Source organism: Nomia melanderi, chromosome 14, assembly GCF_051020985.1.
Source record: "Nomia melanderi isolate GNS246 chromosome 14, iyNomMela1, whole genome shotgun sequence".
In the NCBI taxonomy this organism is placed as follows: domain Eukaryota; kingdom Metazoa; phylum Arthropoda; class Insecta; order Hymenoptera; family Halictidae; genus Nomia; species Nomia melanderi.
Genome location: NC_135012.1, coordinates 7,963,877 through 7,985,757, shown reverse-complemented (window position 1 = coordinate 7,985,757; position 21,881 = coordinate 7,963,877). Strand labels below are relative to the sequence as shown.

General features: G+C 31.1%; 1 protein-coding gene across 2 annotated transcripts; it reads left to right on the top strand.

The window, feature by feature from the left end:
- Nucleotides 1-11,037: 11,037 nt before the first annotated feature.
- On the top strand, nt 11,038-21,804 carry LOC116433828 (G-protein coupled receptor dmsr-1). Of its 2 annotated transcripts, none has more exons than XM_031992370.2 (4): nt 11,038-12,345; nt 15,782-15,986; nt 17,941-18,342; nt 20,265-21,804. In XM_031992370.2, exons 1-4 carry the CDS (start codon nt 12,022-12,024, stop codon nt 20,468-20,470), a joined length of 1,137 nt encoding a protein of 378 aa, XP_031848230.1. In that variant the 5' UTR covers nt 11,038-12,021; the 3' UTR covers nt 20,471-21,804. The 2 variants fall into 2 exon arrangements, with proteins under 2 accessions (XP_031848230.1, XP_031848229.1); XM_031992369.2 differs by having other exon boundaries at nt 15,782-16,019.
- Nucleotides 21,805-21,881: the final 77 nt, after the last annotated feature.

Here is a 21,881-nt window from a genome sequence, read left to right as displayed (position 1 = left end):
TTAATCATTTATTGGAAATGAGGGAAAAGTTCTGGGCATATTTTCTATGTTGTTACTTTAGAGTGTAATGATTGATAAGAAAAGAATAATATTTAATTGCTATTCAAGGAAATCGAGTAATATTTATGCTTGTTAAATTCTGTTTAAAACTTCAACGTGAGTTTGACACAGTTATTATGAAGCAAGGGGTTAGTACAAAATTCTAACACTGTTCGAGTAAATCCAACACTGTTCGAGTAAATCCAATATTGTTTAGAAATGTCTAAAAATACGTGAGGATTTCACTGACTGTCTAGGAGACTAGAAAGAAGAGTGCTCCTTCACGAATGGCGGCTCACGATGAACTAATAATGAAATTTCGGAATCTTTATCGCTGTTTTTCATCTTTCATTCCTCATCGGCAATGTTCGGCGACTTTCGGTCCTACTCGCTAACAATCCCCACTATTACTTTTGGATATTTAACTATTCAAAGAATATGAGTTTTACAGGATTTTACCATTTTTGCGAAATAAGCTGTTTACTTAATCCTATTAAAAACTATTTTTCGGAAAACTTCTGATAACTGTGCGTCCGTAATAAAAATCGCGATCGCCGAGCGCATCAAATTCCTGGAATTGACCGACAGTGGGTCGCGGTCAGTGTGAAAATATTTTATTTTATACGCACTAACAATTGAAATTTCTATACTGTTATCATTTATTTAACCTTCTCGGAAATTTTAACAGAAACTGAATTTAATATTCATCGAAGTAGATAGTCTCTATTACAATTTATTTAACAATCATTGAATTTTAACTTAATATCTTTAGTTCTTGGTTTTCAAATGGATTCTATTTATACTTTATAACAATGATACTTTAAAACTTGAAGTAAGTACGATTTCCCTTGTCATTTTATTAAATATTCTTAAAAATGTGCTATTGGCATTAGGATAAATCTGAATACACTGAACACGAATGGAATATACGAACTAAATACAAATTAAATTTACACATTATTGCATATTTCAATTCTGCTAACACTCGAGCGGAATTAATACTAAAACCACCGAGCAGTTAAATTAACTGAAATTCCTCTATAGCAACTTCGATAGTGCATCTATTAAGATTTTAGTTGATTTATAATTCAGTTTACATATTGCTAAATCAATTTCTTTAATAAATTCCTAGAAAAACATCCGTTATCTTTTTAATCATTGCAAAATGCAGAAATCAGGAATGGTTCATTTTTACCAGTCTGGTAGTTTTAGTGTCAAATTACGGACTGTATTCGAAATGAGAATGTTAGTCGTTAAAAGGCAGGAAAAGAGGAGGGAAACGGAATAAAACGAGGTAACTGATAAAGAAAGCCGGAAGAAAGGAAAAACTAGGGAGATAATGGTAAAGCTATAAAAAGGGAAAGTGCAGGGGTTCGTGATGTCCTGGGCACTGAACGCTAACCGAAGGTAGCTGGGTCCACACGGAAGTGGGAAAAAACATTAGAAGCAGGAAATATTCTGGAGAAAGTTAACCGAAGTTAGGAACGTGGAAAAACTCCGCACAACATAAAGAAAAACTGCAGACATAACTGCCTGAAGATCGCGAAACCGTGAGATACGTAAGGGGAGGGTGGAATGGAGAAATCGTAGGAAAAAATGGATTATTATTGCCATTCTGTGTATGCCAATAAATAAGGTATAATAAAACGAAAAAACTTATGTGCATGTGAATATTATAAGGTTGTAATATTCATAATTTTATTTTTAATTTATAAAGTAGTTATTTAATTCGTTCGAATTCTAGTGTTACGTTAAGTTAAATTGAAATTTGGACAGCTTCTTTTGAAATTGCTCACACATTCATTTATTCTATATTGTACATATGTTACAATATAATTAGCTGAATACTTATGTACAGCTCTCCTGTATTCATTCTTATAACAGAAGAAAGTTAAAATGAAGAAATTAGTAACCTCAAGATACACCTGCGTAAGCAAAATCCGTTTCAAATTCACGATCTATTTTATCGTACAAAATCACCATAGTTTAGATTTCGTAACTAATGACGGGGTATCCTGAATATACAGTATCACATTGATCGTTTATCACAATAGATGTAGTGAATAATAGTCAAACGCATTAACCAATCGCGTCCTTCCTCTATGATTCATTCACATCAATCTATCGTCCTATCTTGGCTGTTCGTTATAACTACCTGACGTCTTTTAGACGTTGCTATTTACCAATATGACATCGCATATATTATTCTAGCCTGCTCTAGTAAAGATCGTCATACTTATCAAAATTAATGAACAAATTAATCAGATACTTTAAACTTTACTTTGTTTTCACACGAAACCTGTCAAGGAAACTTGCCATTTTCTGTACTTCCGTAATAGCAAAATGAAAGTATAGTATTTTATTTAAAAATAATGACAATACCTTAGTAAGTCCTTCAAAAATTAGAGGAGAAAATATCATTCGATATTTACATATATTTCCAAAAACTATCTTCGGATCTTGATAATTCGTTAACCTCTTTACCTGTGACTTATTTCTCGAATATAATCGATACACCTGTGTACTTACTTTGTTATTAACAATTTATTGTAATCTAGTAAAATATCCTATTTCTAACAACTAATACTTATTCATGAACGTCAGCATGTTAACCCCTTGCCTTACAATAACGCATCAGAAACGCGGTGAAGATTTTAAACAGAATTTAACCAGGTTAAATGTTACTCAATTGTTTTGAATTTGTAAGAGATGCCGACGCCCGTCTGAATTGCGCCGAAATGCGCATCAGTAATTTTGAGGGAGAAAAAACAAATTGCTTGAGACGTTATGGGACATCGGGGCATTTCTCGTCGAGCCGTGGTCGGGATCAGTCGCGTCGACGGAGAACGTATTTTCGTTTTATTGCGTTTTTTATGTATTCATTTTTCGTGCGTCGTGAGCCGACTATTTTTCTATTCATTAAAGCTAACTGAAATATTAATACTCGTTTGAATACTGGCCTAAGTCTGCCGAATTTTTCCTGACACCTTACAAATTCAAATTAAATATTTCTTGCTGCTATGTATTTACCTATTATTATTCTGTTATCAACTATTATACTTTAAAGCAAACATGGATATAGAATATACGTAGAATTTTTCTCTTCTTTTACCAATTATTGATAACAAAGTAATTGTATCGATCACAGTGGAGAAATAAATCGTAAAGCTGAGTGTTAAATTCAGAAACAGCCTCGATGTATCATTTATTATTTCTTATAGTTTCCAATCTTGATTGTTCCTTCTATATTATCTCTCCTTTGATCTGAGCGAAACATATATGATGAATTTTCATCAGTCTGGTTTAAATTACGCGCAAATAGCGATAAGCATCCAGGCACATACTTGATAAAATTTCCCTAAACGAACACCTTTGTAGGGTGTTTCACGGTCTGCTGGAGAAGCCTATTCAGTGATAGTGACCAAGCACGATTTATCAATTTATATCGTATGTATGAAAAACGTAACTGTGTCACGAATTTTTTTGTATTAGATCCACCTACAAATACTTCGGTTATTTCCAAATTACAGTAAACTTAATGTATAAATATGTAATTTATGAGTGATAAAAAATGATAAAAGTGAAGAAAGAAAATATATCGATCATAATATAATAAAATAATTGTGAAATATGTAATAACACCAATGACAACAATTAATTTAATAACGACGATACCAATAATAGTATTAATACTATCATTGTAACATTAATACCCCTGTGCTCGTTATACTGTTGAATGATCATTTGAACGTGCTTTAAGACCGCTCGTATGGATTCTCCTGATAATTACAAAGGATAAATTGAGCACATGCACTAATGATGCAAATTATTTAAATCTAGTTTTCAAAGAGAACAATCTCAAAGAAAAAATATCTACATATTAAAAGAACATAAAGAGTATACTTTTTCTATCGTTTTATTAAACATTTGTATCTGTCACAACGGTGGTTAAGGTTTAACAGTTTTATTTGAGATGTTTTATATTTTTCCTTTTGTTTTATTAAACATTTGTATCTGTCACAACGGTGGTTAAGGTTTAGCAGTTTTATTTGAGATTTGTTGAAAGCTTATTTATAAATCGTTTATCGCTGTCAGGACTGACATTCTCTTATCCTCCTGGGTGCGTGAACAAGACAATTACTGTGAAACACGTAACATGCATAGCACTCACGTTTGTAGTGGAAATTAGAGGACGTGGAAATTCAGGAAATTAGGAAACTTTACCTCTAAATGAAGTAATTTATCCGTAACGCAAATTTGTATTTTTCTTTTTCAAGCAGTACAAGTTTGACGGATGAAGTTACCACTCGAGAAAAATATAAAATTTCCTTCCCCTCTTGACTCTCTGTATCTGTTTGTTCAAAAACTAATTTGTATACAAACAGAAAAATTAGATTATTTAGCAGTGTCCTAATAATATGGGAGTAGTATGATATTAGATGCAATTTAAAACGTATACATTTTGAACAAAAGTACAGATATTCCAAAGACCATAATCTACTGTACTAAATTTTGATTTTTCCAATAAATTTTACGATTTGTCCTATAAAGATATATAGCAAGTATTTTTAATGAGAAAGTGTCTGGTTCTAAAGTAGATACAATCAAACCAATCGAATTAAGGAATGAAATTGACCGCTTTACATCTTGATTTATTTTACCATTAAAATCGCAAACGACACTTCATTGTTAATAACTTGCTAATAAGTCAGAAACTACACTATTTGTTGCAAATGTTCCATATCCAAAAGTGTCTATTAATTACAACTGAGTTTTATTCTTGATGGGTTTACAAATACGTACTATGTTGTTTAAATAATTAAAATTTTGATTCAGTAATAATATATATCATATATAAACTATCTTACTATAAAAAATTACTGAAGTAGATTTCAAATTTCGTCTAATTTATTTACAAAAAATGTGCAACATACATTACATTTACTACTTATACATAGGAATATATCTAATGTTTAGAATTTCTATACAAATATAAAATACAAAAATTCTATTTTAAGAGTTGGTGAGAAAAATTATTTGAGAAATATGTTCTTTGAAGAAACATTTTTACATGTTTTTGTAAATATAGAGAAAGATGGCAATTTTGTTTGAATTCTTCACCAATATCTTTCTCCATTCTCGAAATGTTCCTTGAGAAAAGAATTTCTGCATTCTATCCTAAGGGTGATTTCACCCTTTAAAACCATACTACGGAACGAACAAAACATAAGTCTGTGTTACGAACGAATTACATTCGCATACTAAATGGAATTCCATGTTCTTTGACTCCTTTTTAAATACGTGAGATGCGTCGTTCGTTTGCGAAAATTAGCAAATACTAAAATTGCAGCTACAATCCAACATATTAGAAACATCAAACATAAAATTTTCCGGAATTTTTATAAAATTGACATCCATGTATGAAATATATGTACTCAATAGATACTACAATTCAATTTTCACTAAGGCAGACATGTAAAACATTTTACTCCGTGTTTCTAATTCGTTCTTGTTTTTTTTAAATTATATGCAGAGCGTCCTTTTTATTTTCTCTCTACTATATCAAATATTTCTAGTATTCTTGACGGTATAAAAAGAACTTCAAATAAAATTTGTTGAAAAAAATATTTTAGGATATGATTCACTATTCATATAAAAGAAAAATGTACAAAAAATTCATATACCTCGTCTCATAACTGGTTTATCTTGAAAAGTAACAACCAATCAATCTCAACAGTCGTAAATATTACCATTAACATATTTATTATAATTATCCAAATGCTATATATTAAAATTTGTTACATTTTGAAAACAAAGCCAGATGGGGCATATGTTCATCTGAACCTTTTTTTATTATTTTGATGTATAGAAGCCACCCCAAAAATATTTTTCACTTATTCTGGGACAGCCTGTATAATTCTATTTAATTTTAGATAGCTAAACTTAAATCAATGTTACTCTGTAATTAATCATTCCACTCATAGACCACGAACTAAAAAAATGAATATCTATATATTTTATTTACTTGTTTCTGACAAAGTAGTACGATTTAGGAGATGCACTATTAACTTTTAATGATTTTGGAGGACTATGTTTAGTTATTTATGGTTTAAAAAACATGAACTTTCTTGGAACATACAAAAATTTGACTTCATCTGAATTTGTACGTTTGTTTGAAATTTATTTTTATATCATCGAAAGTAATGAAAATATATCGAATGATCAAAATAAATGGTACGTCCTGTATAGTATGAGTTACACCTTATCTCGTATATACTGACAATGAGTGTCCACTTATACGGTACTTTCCTCTCATTTGTTCATAGAATATGCTAACACCGTTTTAAGGAAAAAGGTAGGGGTAAATATTTACTTCAAGAACACCATATCAGTGACCCTGACCTTTATATAAATTGCTGAGTTGACAATTATGAGTAACTTTTCTTAGTAACTTGATATTCGTGAATATTTGCAAAAATATTTTTCCTCTATGTATTTCGTATTGTACATTCTTTTGTATGGGGTTAAGTGTAATTTAACACTAGAACTACCGTATCCGTGAAAACGACGAATTTCAGTTTTCTTATTTCTGAATTATTAATATCTTGGCAGTATTAAATATCCGAAATGATTTTTAAAATAAATACTTCCACTTATACACTATAACGAATATCTGAAGAAATCGAAAAAAATTTATTGTTACAATCTTTAGAAGATTCGCATGATTTACCTCTTTACATTTACCAGAATGTTAAAACTTCTGTTACATATATCCCACAACGGATGAAGATCAAGGTCATCACGTCCCTTAACACTAGAAGTACCGAGCGTTCACTATGATTGATACGTAATCCCTATAAAAATTGCAATAATAAATTATTTTTAGTTTCTTCATAATTCATTATAGCATTCAAGTGAAACTATTTATTTTCAAAATCATTTCGAATATTTAATGCTTTTAAGATATCAATAATTTCGAAACAAAGGTCGAAACCAGTCATTTTGACTAATATGGTAGTTCTAATGTTAAAGTAATTAGTTGTCAAAGTAAGAACATCCTGTGTAACCCTTTATTATAAACAGTTCATCCACTAATCTTCGAACTAACATGCAAAATATATTTTTTAATATAGATAACTATTGAGATAACATTATTGTTTCATTGTTGAACCTTCTTCGTCTATTATCACTGAAATTCCAATGCACTATTTCTGTAGGTCAATTTACTTTTATCCGTTCGAACTTTTATTCTTCGAATATGTTTCGATATCCTTCTACAGTTATTAGTATTTTGGAATATCGTACCCAATCAGCGGCGAAACTAATCCGATGTCTTTACGTACTTATCAATTTGAACACTTTGAACCGCTTATTCGCGGAACAATGCCAGCATAAACCTTTACCGTTGGGAGACACTTGCAAAGTCGACGCGGTCAAGGCGTACCTTAGCTATATTTTTAATTAAGTTCCTCCACGTGTGTTTCACTCCGAAGAAAATGTTTCCACCATCATCAAGGACAAGGAGAATGACGTCTTCTTGCTCTGTCAGGGTGAAATCAATTACAGTGAACATTAGATAATCGCAACACTCATTGGGACCCAAATTTACACCCTTCAACCACAGCCTATATAAAATAAATAATAAAACAAACAAAATAAAATTCTTTGGCCTATCTATATTAAGCAATTCAACTATTTAACTCAACTTTCAGAAAATTTAACGTACCACAATAATGCTTCGCATTCAATGACAAATTCTTAATTGATGTCCAACTATTAACCCTTTCCGGTACGGTTTAATCATGAAAAATTGTGCATGACAGAAGCATTTTATTTTTATTAAAAAAAACAGCATGTTTCATTTTATTAATTGTTAATTGAAAGAATATTAATTAAAAGTAACGTAGCAAGGTAAAACTAAATAATATGCCAATTTCTTCTCAATTAGGAACTGTACAAATTTTCTGCACGTAAAAACATGTTACCTGTAACTTTGGTCGCACAACCTCGTCACTGTACGGTTTGACATGAAAAATAATTGACGAGTTGTACTCGTCATTTTACCGCAAGGGGTAAAATGATTGTTTTCTGTTACTAATGAAGTGTGTCCTATGGCAATTGACACATCAAGCTATTTATTTTTCGAAATATTTTCGTGTTCCATATTAGACGCACCTAAAACCTGAAACATACAATCTCAGAGAGAAGTTCTGGCAGAAAACTCGCAGGGATACTCGCGATACACGGGATAAGTGCAATACAATCTTCAAACGGATTAAATCGAAGCGCAGTTTAGATGGGTAAGACGTGAGATTTAGCAATCCTGGATAAACAAAACCATTGCAATCCCAACACGCAAATTTCATTACCGTTATCTTCAGTCGGGCGATTCGCGTCGTTCGTGGTAAGTATAATTAACTTTTTCTAACACAAATAGCTTCGTTGTCCCTCAAGGAAATAAGCAACTAACCGTTTACCTTATATGCACATTAAAAGTTTCAAACACTCGAACTGTGAACTTTAATGTTCGACGTGGGATACGTGTATTAGTTCTTCACGTGTAACGAATTTAGTTTTGCGGTTCGTAGGTACGATTGAATGCGACTGCCATATCGTATTCTTTTGTTATTAGCTGTATTCTGGGTACTCTGGAAAAATTCGTTTCGTTATTTGAAACACTGCCCATGCTTAGAATCGGAAACATTGCAGCGGATAGAAATAATTGATAGCAATAGGATGTGAAAGCTGAATCCTATTCAGTTGCATAGCTGACGAATTGTCGAAATTAATTTCTTTTAAGTGTTGCTCTATGTGAAAGATTCCTTTGAATTATTCCCCTCGCTTGATTTTATGTGAATGAACAGACTCCCTTCTGTTGCATGAACTACTATTTATAGGAAGTAGTAAGATAGAGTAATTGAGATTAAAATAGCTAGCTAATAAAGATCTGGCACTAACAGATTTTCTTCTCCTCCAAGCCTTCCAAAACAATTTAAATAAAAAAAAATTGTTTAAATTTCGAAGAAATAAAAATTCGAATAGAATTAGTTTTTAATAATAAATCTGGAGATTTTTATAAAAAAGGAATAGTCCAACTACCGAAGAAATGGAAAGCTGTCATAGATAACACTGGAAACTATAGTAGTTTGAAGCACAAAATGTTTCCAAAAGTCGAATTTGTACACGACTCAGTGAAACGAACAAAACTTATACAGCGAGGTAATAATAAATATTGTACATACACCTTAATTGTTTTAAATCTAATAATCCGTATAACTCTGTAAACCCTATAACGTGCCGGCGTTCGTAAACTGAAGCACCGAGGTGTGACATAAGACCATTCGAAATAGTAGAAGATCATCAATTAGCGAGCTTCTAAAGAGTTAAAACAACGTGAATGGCGGGTTCGTAATACAATCGCGTAGGTTCACCTAGCAGACGAATCGCGGTACGCATTGACCTGACTCTTTGAGGTCCCACTAATTTATGACCGTCTACTACATTGAATGATTCTATGCCGCGCACCGCTGTTGTGTACGTTTTAATAGACGCCATCATATTAGGAATAAAGCTATGTAACGATCTATTTAAAATCAATTACATTTGCAAATTTCCTCTACAATTTTCTGCATCGGAGGGGTATCGTAACGATAAATTTATTGCATCTTAATCAGTTTATGTGATATTTCTGCAACCTGTTTCCAGTTAAAACAAAAACTAATCTTTTTTGTTTAACGCGTTAACTTCCAAAACTGAATGCATGTCAACCCTTTTATCGAAGTAAATTTTAAAAACTAACTTTTACCCAAAGAAGACTAAGTTGCTCAGATGAAAAATTATCGAAGTGCAAGCACACATTTTAGAAGACTAGTATTGAAAAACCAATTATCAATAGGTGCAACGATAGAAAGAGTCGATTCGCCTCAAGTGGTACGCTGCATTGGTGCGCGACGCTTCTACACAACGCAAAGTTCTTTAAACCTTCCGAACTTTTACAATTTTGTAACTTATCTGAAGTAGTTTTGAAGGAACATTCTTAATAGCAGAAAAATTGAAAGAAAATTGTAAAGAAGTTAATTGTCTCGATGCGTTGAAATGAAACACATACGTGAAAGACGAAAATTTGGGAAGAAAAACTGATAAATTAACCCTTTGCACTCGGAAGTTTTCCACTAGAAATATTCAACATTTTTTTATTAAATGCAGACGACATTTTTAAAACTAACTTAACGAGAAATCATTCAATCGTTAAGGAACAAAGCTATGTTATTTCAATATTTTAAATTATGTATTCATCCCCCGAGTCTAAAGGGTTAATGGAAGAATCTCACTTCTTTAGATGAAAAATATGAATCCTTTAGTATTCGAAAATTTTCCAGAATATCGATGTAGGAACATCTAAGTGATATACATGCGCGAAATAGGAAAAGCTAGGAGGAAAAAAACGATTTTTACAAAACTAACTTAACGAGAAATCATTCTTACATTAAAAAACAAAGCTACTTTATTTCTATATTCTAATTAACAGATAGATTTGAATATTTTCCAGAATATCCATTTGGAAAGAGCTATAAATGAAATACATACACCAGACTCAATTTACGCTTTCTTAGGCGACGAATTGGAACACTATTTACACGGTAGTTTTTATGCATAACCTGAATTTAATATAGAATAAAATACACGTTTGTCTTCTGCAATGTCATTATTATCATTTCTTTTGTTCCGCAATGTAAAATAAATATGTATTTCCAAAACTCACCCCGGCTTTTCTTTCCAATATGTTTTCTCTTGTATCGTCAGACTCTACCTGATTCTCATTCGCGCAAAGCGAATCCACGTGGAACGGATTTCCGCGTAAATCAAGGATAGGTGTATGTAAAAGACGAAAAGTTGGGAAGAAAAACAGCGTAGGTAGGGAGAAATGATCTGCGTCTGCGTTAATATTTCGGGGCGGCTGCACACCGACAGCGCCGCTGTTACACTAGCTGTGCCGTCGTCGCAGCGCGCGGACGTTTTCGTGGCAACCCGCCGATTGTTTATCCAGCGTACGCTTGTTGCGTACCGTAGTGCGTCTACCGTCGAGTTGAAACGTTTCTGAACAAACCGGTTAATTGTCAATGAAAACTTCACCGAACGAATGAGATTAAATTCGTCGTAGTGTGCCGTCACGCCGAGACGTTTTTCGTTTGTTTTCTTAAAAAAAAAAAAAATAAGAAAAACTAAAAGGAAGTCAAGCTAAAATGTAGACGATGAGATAAACTTATTAGTTCGTACTTCCTATTAAAAATCAAATATATCCGCGATACATGCGTACGTAACAATCGTAACATGTAAATTCCTGTTTGTCGACTGAACTGAGAACACCGAACACCGTAGGAATTCTTCTGTTACCCTCGAGAGAATCGTAAGGAAAACAGTCCCAATGAGACCGACGAACTTTCTGAATCCGAACTACGTGCTAATTCGAGATGCATCGTTGGAGATAAAGGATTATCGTCTGAGAAGTTGCAGAGGATAAAACGAAGTCCGCTGGGAAAGCGCTCTGCGAGGATCGGGATACAAGCCAGAGTACCAAAGATAAAATCAAGATAATAATGTAAAAAATTGCGACAGTGAGAATAATCGACCTAGTAAAGAGATAAAACATTCGAAATAACGTTCTGTAAATTTCAAAGTAGTCTAATATGATAATAAACGAAACGATTTTTGAAATAGTCCTTTTTTTCAAGTAGTATCGTGATAAGCAAAATTCGAGGTACTTAAACAAAAACCATTTAAAACTTGTCTACTTGAAAGTAAAAACAATGAATTAGTCAGCTGGAGTTACATGGGAATTAATTTTAAACGATTTGATGAATTGATTTCGAGGTATTCAATCATTCGTGTGTAGGAAAATCAAAATATTTCGAGTACAGTAGAAGATTACATTGAACCGACGGAAATCGATATATTACATCGATATAGAGGAAGGCACGAGCCATGGATTTGAATGTCTCGTCGAACCACTACGTTTGTGATCTGCAATCTTTTCATTCTCGTTACTTTCAATTACACGGATGGATCTCCCTCTTCGTTTGCATCTTCGGTTCGATCGCGAATATCCTCAATATCCTTGTGCTGACTCGTCGGGAAATGCGATCGCCGACGAATATTATATTAACTGGATTGGCGCTGGCGGATCTGCTGGTAATGATCGATTATATCCCTTACGCGTTCCACCTTTACCTCTATCGTCGATCAAGGAAGGACAAGTTCAGCTACGGATGGGCAATCTTCGTGCTGTTTCATTCGAACTTTGCACAGGTAACAGGTGATCCTTACTTGTTCCCCAAGTGGAGTTAACCCTCTATAGGCCTGTGTGTCTTTGAAGTCGCTTTCCAATGTATTGACATCACGTTGATTTATTTCATTTTCCATAGAAAAGTGGCAAATAAAATTAAATGATTAATTGAGTTAAAATTAAACTAAACTTTTATATACTTAGACGTGAAATTATTAACCCCTTGCTCTACAATATTGTATCAGAATCGTGGTGAAGATTTCATATAGAATTTAACCCTTTGCACTCGTATCTCATGCTGAGAGATGACAATACAAATTTGTTGTATTTTATTTGTGGTACCGCACTTTAAAAGATTATAAAAATTAAATCTTATTATAGTAATAATAAATAAAATAAATATAAAACGTTGAGTTTTACCGCCGTAAGTTACTTTAATTTATATCCCTAAAAATAAATTCAAGTTTACATCCAACAACATTGAAACTAATTCGAGTACAAAGAGTTAACAGATATAAATATTACTTAGTCTTCTGTGTAAACGTAGACATAGAGTAATTGTAGAATTTTCTTCTTTTTATAAATAAAATAAAATAAAATATCTGTGTTAAACTCAATTTGGAAAAAAATCATAGAGCAAGGGGTTAAAGCTATTAAATACATTGTCAATTTGTATTTACAGGTTGATATTTGTTAATTCTGTACCACATACATTTTTTATGGTCACGAAAAAAATGCGGTCTATAGAGGGTGAAGAAGTTTCCCCTTCGTACGCTTGTCTTTATTTTATTAACGACACCGGGTCAAAAGTAAAGAAGAAGAAGAAGAAAGTGAACACGATGATGGAGTGCACTGTCAAGATAAACTGACACATCGATAACCGAGAAAAGTATTAGGTTGGTGCATATGAAATGGACTTTGCAGAAAAAAGGAAACTTTGTTTGATATTCCAAAAGACGTTTATTCAGTGAAAATAGGCTCTATTCGATTCGATACGCTTCTGCCAATATGTTTTTAATCCCTTGTTCTAGGATTTTTTTTAACTATAACCGATACAACTATTTTTCCAATTTATTGAAAAAAAAGAGAAAAATTCCAAGCATATTCTATAATCATGTTTACTCTAAAGTATGAGAATTAATAACACAAGAATAATATTTAATTAGAACTCAAAAGAACTGAATGATTTTTGTGTTTGTTGGATTCTATTTGAATTCTTCATCACGAATCAGAAACGGCATTATAAGGCAAGTTTTTTTTAAAACAATTCTGAATGGTCAGAATTAATAAATTACTATATCGACTTTATACGCAGCTCATTTCGCGAAGGAACAATACCAAAACGAAATTTTGCAAATCAACACTGTTCTTTCATTCGCAGTATTGTCCCCAAATTTCCGATAGAAATCAAGGGACAGAAGTAATATAAATTATTTCTAATTTTTAATAATTGTGTTTTCAACATATAACATTTTGTTATAGGTAACATCCTTGACGCCTTACAATATTGTCATTAAGGAAGAGCTGAGAAAAGTTCTGTTTGAAACTAAAACCGTATTCAGAAGTTCCTAAGACGTTCCTTCGAAGTATTTAATCTACTACAAATTAAACAGTGAACTCATCAAATTTTTTAATTATGAGACAACGGAAGTTACTTCTCGGATCAGTTTATATAGTTAATCGGACGGTACATAGGCTATATGAAAAATTGATAATATTCTTTGAAAAATCATATATTCTTTACAAACCGAACCGATTTTTGACACAGATTTTATTTCAATTCAATGTAATGAAATTTCATTGATATCCAATGAAAGAACAGAAACAAATTTTCAATAACAATTTCAAATTATTTCGCAGACTGTGGAACGATAAAAAAGCCTGGTCCCCTTAATAAATTGTCAATAACAATTTAGAATCATTTCGCAGACTTTGAAACGATAAAAAAGCCTGGTCTCCTTAATAAAAAAAGAGGACTTCGTTATTTGCAGATCATAGCATTTCCCTTCGATCACGATTTCTTTATTTTATTTGATGAGGACTGACCTACATGTTTGGAAAGCAATCAAACCTATATAGCGTATCAGACTTCTTCTTTAATTAAAGACCAAATTGTATTTGAAGAAGCGGTGATGATACCGTGTTCCTTTGTTTTCGATCCTGCGTTTCTTCAGGGACATCTCAACAAAAATATCTACGCAATTTTTTTTTCAATATAAATAAACCACATGTCAGAACACTCTGGGTGAAAATGAAGAAAGACAAATATACGAAAGATGTTTTCAGTGTTCTTCGTGTAAACGCGATATCAACGAATCAAAAGTGTTTTGTTAGCAACGAAAAAATATTAGATGGGCCGATCAGTAAAAATCGTGGCTGTGTTTCTTTGTCAAACTCTGTTATCGACCGATCGAAAAGAAAAATAGCGAACTACATATTTATTGGTGCACCCGACGTAACGGTGCAACGTGTTCCACCTGGATAAACAAAAACTTTAAATTGGAATTCATAGGACACCGATTAATTCAGCCGTTTTGTTTTGAAAGTGGTGTAAGTCCATTTTGGCATACATTGAGATATTTAAGGGTTTACATTTGAATTAACTCAAAAATAGTGGCAAATGTTGATCTATTCTTGTAAATTTTATAAAATCATAAATTTGTTAACACATTTCCATACAATATCGTGTCAGATTCGTGGTGAATATTTAAAATAGAATTTAACCAATATAAATGTGATTTTCCCATTATTAATTGCAATGCTTCTGAGCAAACGTAGACATAGAGCAAGTATAGAATTTGTCTATTTTTCTAATGAATTGTAAACAATAAAATATCTCTGTTGAACGCAATCGGAAAATAAATCGTAGGGAAAAGGGTTAAATTTTATTATGCGATGATAATTAATAAAATTGTTAAAGAAAATAAACGATATTTTAGCTACAAATGGACTTATTTCATTTTCAAAGAAATCATTTCTGCGGTAACATTTTACAATTAAACTTCTTTTAATTAATTTATGAGGATATCGCACATCATTGATTGTGCGATTGTGAATGTAAAAAGAGATTAAATTATATTTTTCCACAAAAAGACTTATTGATTTATTTATTCATTTAACGAGCAGGTGACCTTTAGTACAGAAAAGGAAGAGATATGAAAGAAGCATAAGGCATTTACAAAGCAAGATTTTTACAATATACAATAATACAATGATAATAAAAGAATAAGTAAAAAGGAAATTAAATTTTCGGTTTGAAATTTCACCCAGCAATTAGTTTTTTCACGAAGCGTTTGAAGCTATTTAAATTTCCGGAAAATATATTAATTTGGTCACTAAATCGATTAGCTTCTTATATCCTGATCATAGGATTAAAAAATGTATTAATATCGCTTCTAAAAAAGCCTATCCTAAAAATATTTACACTATTTTTAAAAACAAACGGATCAACTGTTGCAGGTTTGTCACACCATTTCGATTTGTTTAACTTTAATACTGGCGGTGTGGAGGTACGTAGCGGTGGCAAAGAAAAACAGGGAATGGTGCAGCTACAGGAGGACTATTTTTGCGATTTTGATTACGTACGCTTTATGCCCTGTGCTTTGTGTACCTTTATACATTACAACAGAAGTGAGAGAAAAAGTGGAGGTTCTGGATTCCAACGGTATGAGCGTTAGCCAGAGTAAATCTCTCATCAGTGAGTAACGTTCTGGAAGAGCGAAAGAAATGTTTGAATAATAGGTATGCATGACAACCACGATAATTTCGCAAAAGGGAAATGTATTTTCTTACGTCGGCTGGCTTTGCGTAAAAAGAACGCGAAGAAACGCAAAGAAAACGAATGTTAAAAAGTGACTTGAAAAGGTCGCTTACAATTGGTCATTATTACAACTTTCTTTTCATTTTATTCCTTCGCGTAGAAATACTTTATGCGATGCCTTTGTGTATTCATTTTACGTGGGCAATGCTATCCTTATATTCGATTTCTTTATGTATTTTATTATTGAATTAATATCCTTTGGAAACTGGAAAGATTTTTCGAAAGAAAATTAGTTGTTTGAAGAATAGTATCTATAAATTTTATAAATAGTAGATGATGCATGTGGGAGGAAATAATTAACCCTTTGCGGTCGAATGTTGTAATGGAGCTTTCATATCTAAAGTCGAAAGCTGTAAATAAATCATTTTATTATTATATGTGATTTTCCTCTTTTCTAGTATTTAAGACTTTAATGTATTTTCAGCTGTTTATGAGAAGAGTTTGTAAAAGTTTAAAATTTTTATTATGCTAACATTAAGATTCATTAACACAAGGACAACCGCATCCGTCAATATGGCGAGTTCCAGTTTTATCTTCATAATTATTGATATCTTAAATGCATTAAATTTCTGAAATAATTTGGAAAATAATTAGTTTCACTTCAATACTATAATTAATGTATAGAGAAACAAAAAACAGAATTTTGTTGTTACAATTTTTGTAAGGATAATGTATTAGTTAGTTAATAAGAATTATAATATTTCAATTGTATGCATCGTTCTATGGACAGAGTAACTTAAATAATCTATACTACTACTATAAATAATTATTTTATACAAATACATCCAGTAGTTATCACAGTAACTAAAGCCTTTCTTTTGTGCATGTCGGAAGTCATAAACACGTGGGTAGTTCAATTACGTGGGTGATCACTGCTAGCAAAACTAATTATTATTATAAAAATTATTTATTCTCCTTAAACCAGATTATCTTTATTTTTGTGGTTCAGTTAAAAGTTTTAATTAATGAACTTGTAAAGTTTATTATTCGATGAAATCTCTAACATTGCCTACTCTATCTCTTAACGAACTTAAGCTGCTTTTAAACTTGAATCATTCCAATTAGTCATATAATATAACATCTTTATAATATTATAAATATTGTTTCAAGTATGGTTTAATTCGCTGAAGCGTCTCAGTTAAACTTCATTCGAATCTCAACCAATAAAACATCGCACGTTATAACTTGAACTTAAAAATTTATTAACTTTTAAAATGCAAGTCTTGTAGAATCTTTACTTTACAAGTTTTTAAAATTTAACGGTCCATTTCGTTCTCTACCCTTTTATTTCATTTTATTTAAAATGTAAAGAATTTTCTATTGATCTGCGGGAAGACATGCATTTTTAATACCTTTGAATAAAATTGCTTCGAAAAAAGCTTCGTACAGAACACCTAGAATACAAGGCAATAAATTAAAAAGTATAAAATTTGTTAGTACGCCTTACGTCAATTTGCTATTGCAAAATGCTATTTTATATATTTCTTTTAATTTTAAAAATAAAAATTAACAAACTATTTGTAATCTAAAACATATTTCCCTTCATTATCTGTAAATTGTCTATCTGTACCTTATAATGACTTGAAAAAAAAGTTTTATTTATTTGTAGAAATAAAAGCCGCATTATTTATGGAATGGCCAAATACTTTGTATCACTAGTGCTATTGTAAAGATTATTCAGATCAATAGCTGAAATGCCTTTTTTACTTATGTACCTACTTTCAACATTTCTTCCGCACAGTTTATCTTCATCGCGAACACGTTGATTAATTAGCCGACGAAAATCCGTTGCTTCCAGATTCACCTGTAGTAGAAACGGTGAACACAACCCTCTACTTCGTCCAATTTACGGAAACAGCAGAGAATCACGATGTACTGAAAGCATTGAATTTCTGGATTTACAGCATCGTCATCAAACTTTTCCCCTGTGTCGTTCTAACTGTCGTCATTTTGAAACTTTTGCAAGTTCTGCTCGAAGCGAAGCGAAGGAGGCGAAAGTTAACGAATATGCACGAGGACAATTTCGATCGGAAAAAGAGTTCCAGAAGAGCGGATAAGGAGAGACAGACCGATAGAACTAAGATGATGCTGCTTGCAGTTTTGCTCCTGTTCTTACTGACGGAATTACCACAGGGAATCCTCGGACTTTGTAGCGTGCTGCTGGGACCAGGCTTTTTTCGGACTTGTTACCTGATGTTAGGTCAGTATGAGGAAACATCAAATTACGTTTGTCGTAACTTTCTATATCGGTTGCAAGTTTGCCTGAATAGGAAGAAGAAATACGCAGGAAGTTTGAAAAGTGCAAATTAAATCAACTATAGCGCGAAAGATGAAATTAAAACCGGATTATACAGTCTGCGAAGTTTTCATAACTAAATGCAATTTCTTCTTACTTTTTTAAGTGTTACTTACTAAATATTAGTTTAATTATTATTTACTAAATGTTTTTCTAAGTATTATTTACTACTTTTTTAAATATTATTTATTTAATATTTTTTTAAGTATTATTTGCTTAATATTTTTTCTTCAAAATAAACGTAAAGTTTGTAATTCGACATGATATTTCATTAATTACAAAAATAAAACAACTTTTAAATAGAAAATAATTTGCATGATTCATTATGGAAATATGTAATTTTGATAATGTGATTTGTTACCTTTTTATAATTTTATTTATTAATACTGTGCTTAAAGCTTCTTTATTTTATAAGTAAATACATTATTGAAAACATTAGATTAGAAACCATTTTGATCTTCAAAATTATATGTATATTTCCTGTGCTCGTCTTAAAAAAATAACAATGCATTCTGTATAGCAAAGTAAAGTTTTTTATCATCATAAAACAACATCACTTAACTCGTTGAATTACTTTCTTGAAGTACAATTCGATCGTTATATTGAACGTGACAATAATGTAGGTTACTTCATTTGCTGGTTTCAATAAAACTCTTGAGTTTCATTTGTTCTATACACCTTCAAACAAGACAGAGAACGGATATTACTGTATTTAGAAACAATAGGTATTATGTAACTACCAATTTTGAGGAATATATTGTACGTATTACTTTCTACTAATAAAAACCTGGAAAATCTCGAACACATAAAAATCTGCCAAAATGAGTTTTGGTAAAATAATATAATCTTCTTTAAAGAAAAAGACGATTTAATCTTCCCCAAATTTTCGACATAAATCGAAAAAGAATTCGTTTAAAAAACCCTAGTCCAGAGTGGGTTAAGCATCCTTGAATATTGATTCACCGTTTTATCTGTATTTAACTCACAAACCATGCAATTAGGACAAACAGATCTTTTGTAAATGCGATAATCATTGTACGTGTGTATTTACATGGCACTGTGTACACTGGCAAACAAGATACAGTGCATAATTACAATGCGTCATACTACACAGTATGTATTTTATAACTATAATAAAAGGAGTGATTCTATATACAAAAATCGATCAAAAATATATTATAGACTGAAATGTTCTCATTTGATTTCTTTTCATCGTAAAAATAAAAACTAAAAGCTTTTTTAATCCATGTGCACATAGCTATCTCGATTAAATTCAAATGTAATCGATAGAAAATTGTGTAAAAATTGTAATATACGAAAAAGATAAATTTGAAGTTGAAACTAACTGATAGTTGTCCTACTGCATTTTCAAATCAAAGGAGTAAATATGTTTTTTTAATAAATTCGAATAAATTTTTCTTCATCAATCGTATACGTAGCTATTTAACTACATATACACTTATTTATAAAAATATTTATAACCAACATTTTTCAATGAATATTAAATTAATATGATTAATAATATTGTATGACATGCTTGATATATTATTATTACTCTCGAACGTATCACCTGTTAAATTCCGCTAGCGTAGAATTCAATTCAATAACATTTGAAAAATTATATGATGATACTCGAGTTAAATCAATGAATTAATACTTTTAAAGCTAATCTTTATGCTTATATTTTTTATTATAGAAAAATGAATTCGAAAAAAATTTTTATTTTAATTATATGTCATTAATTATCGTATTGTTATAATACCTGTGTTTATTCATTCTCTGTTATTATATTTAATCAACACTAATGATCATTTATTCATTTTCAGGTGACGTTATTGATATGCTGACCCTTGTCAATTCTGCCATAAACTTTATCCTTTACTGCACAATGAGTAGACAATTTAGAAAAACGTTCAACGAACTTTTTTGTAAAAACTGGAGGATCACCAGGAACACCGGAAAACAAATTCTCATAGAAAATAATGGGCATACGGGTACTAATCACACGGTAACACAAGTAACACAAGTGTAGTTAGTAAGAAAATAGTGGACTTTTCTTTTTTTATGTTTTCGTCCACCAAACTCCATTACAAATATCGTTTTTAAATAACAAATTTTAAGTACTTCACATATTTTACCTCATAATAACTTTCTTCTTTGTATTAAACATGTGATAGAAAACTATGAGTATTAATTTTGTAAAATAATTACCTTTACATCTATATTAATAATATAATAATAATTGCAGTACTTCTGATTAACGTTTACATAAAAATTAATTGCTAATTTTAATTTTACCTTATGAGACGAAAGTTCCAGTTGTGGTAGAAGTGAATCTTATGGGCTGATAGATGGCGCCAACGACAGACTACTGTAACATGTTCACGAAATTTTAATGCATTTATGAATACCTGGAAATATCACTGCCGTATTGAATTTAAGAAAAAAAATAAATCATTTTTGCCGTTATAACAAAGAAATATTCAATACCAAAATGGTTAAATGAAAATAATTATATTACCAAGTATTCCTAAATGCATCAAAATTCATTTACAGTGTACTGAGACGGTATTTGTATGTTAATTTTTTTCGTGATAACCAAGCAGAAACAATCCATTAAAACAATCTATACAATCTACACCACTAATCTTTATGGCAAATTATTCTATGTAAAATTAATATGTTCGTTTAAAAGTGTTAATAGTTTACAGATTTAAAAATAATGAAAGAAAATGAAAAGTTCATGATCCACGAACTGTATACCTACATAATTACATATTGCTAATCAGTATAGTAACAGAATTGTTTAACCAAATCAACGAAAAAGAAAATATTCCACTGATATTACGTAACTATTTACGAAAGATCTTGGACCTTGGTCAAATTATACAAAATTATACTTTGCTGGTGTATATGAAAAAAAACAGCTAAAAAAACATGTGCGTTAATTACATGAATTGAGAGAAACGGATGATATTTGTAAAGTATATTTACTGAAATCAATAGACTTTTAAAATGATGTAATACTTTTATAAATATACGTTGCTTTTGTAAAGGACTGAGAAATGCGGCTTATGTTAACATGCTAATTCTTTGTTAATATCATTGTTATCACGAAAAAACTTAAGCGCGAAAGTATTCTTTGACCTACTGCACATGACTTTCAACTTCATTATAAATGTAAAAAATGAAGCATATGTTTCTCTTTATAGCAAAATGAAGAAAATTTATGTAAATAAATTTTGTGAAAATATTTCATTTCATGGAGAATGTACAAATTGTAAATATTAATATTTCTACTCGAAATCATATTTGATAATAGTTGGTAAGTCATATTACTTGTAATTAGTAACAAGTATTGATACGTTATAAATTATATACAATACATTAATGTAGTTTTAACTACCATATATTATTTGCCTTACATCTGTAATTATTCCATC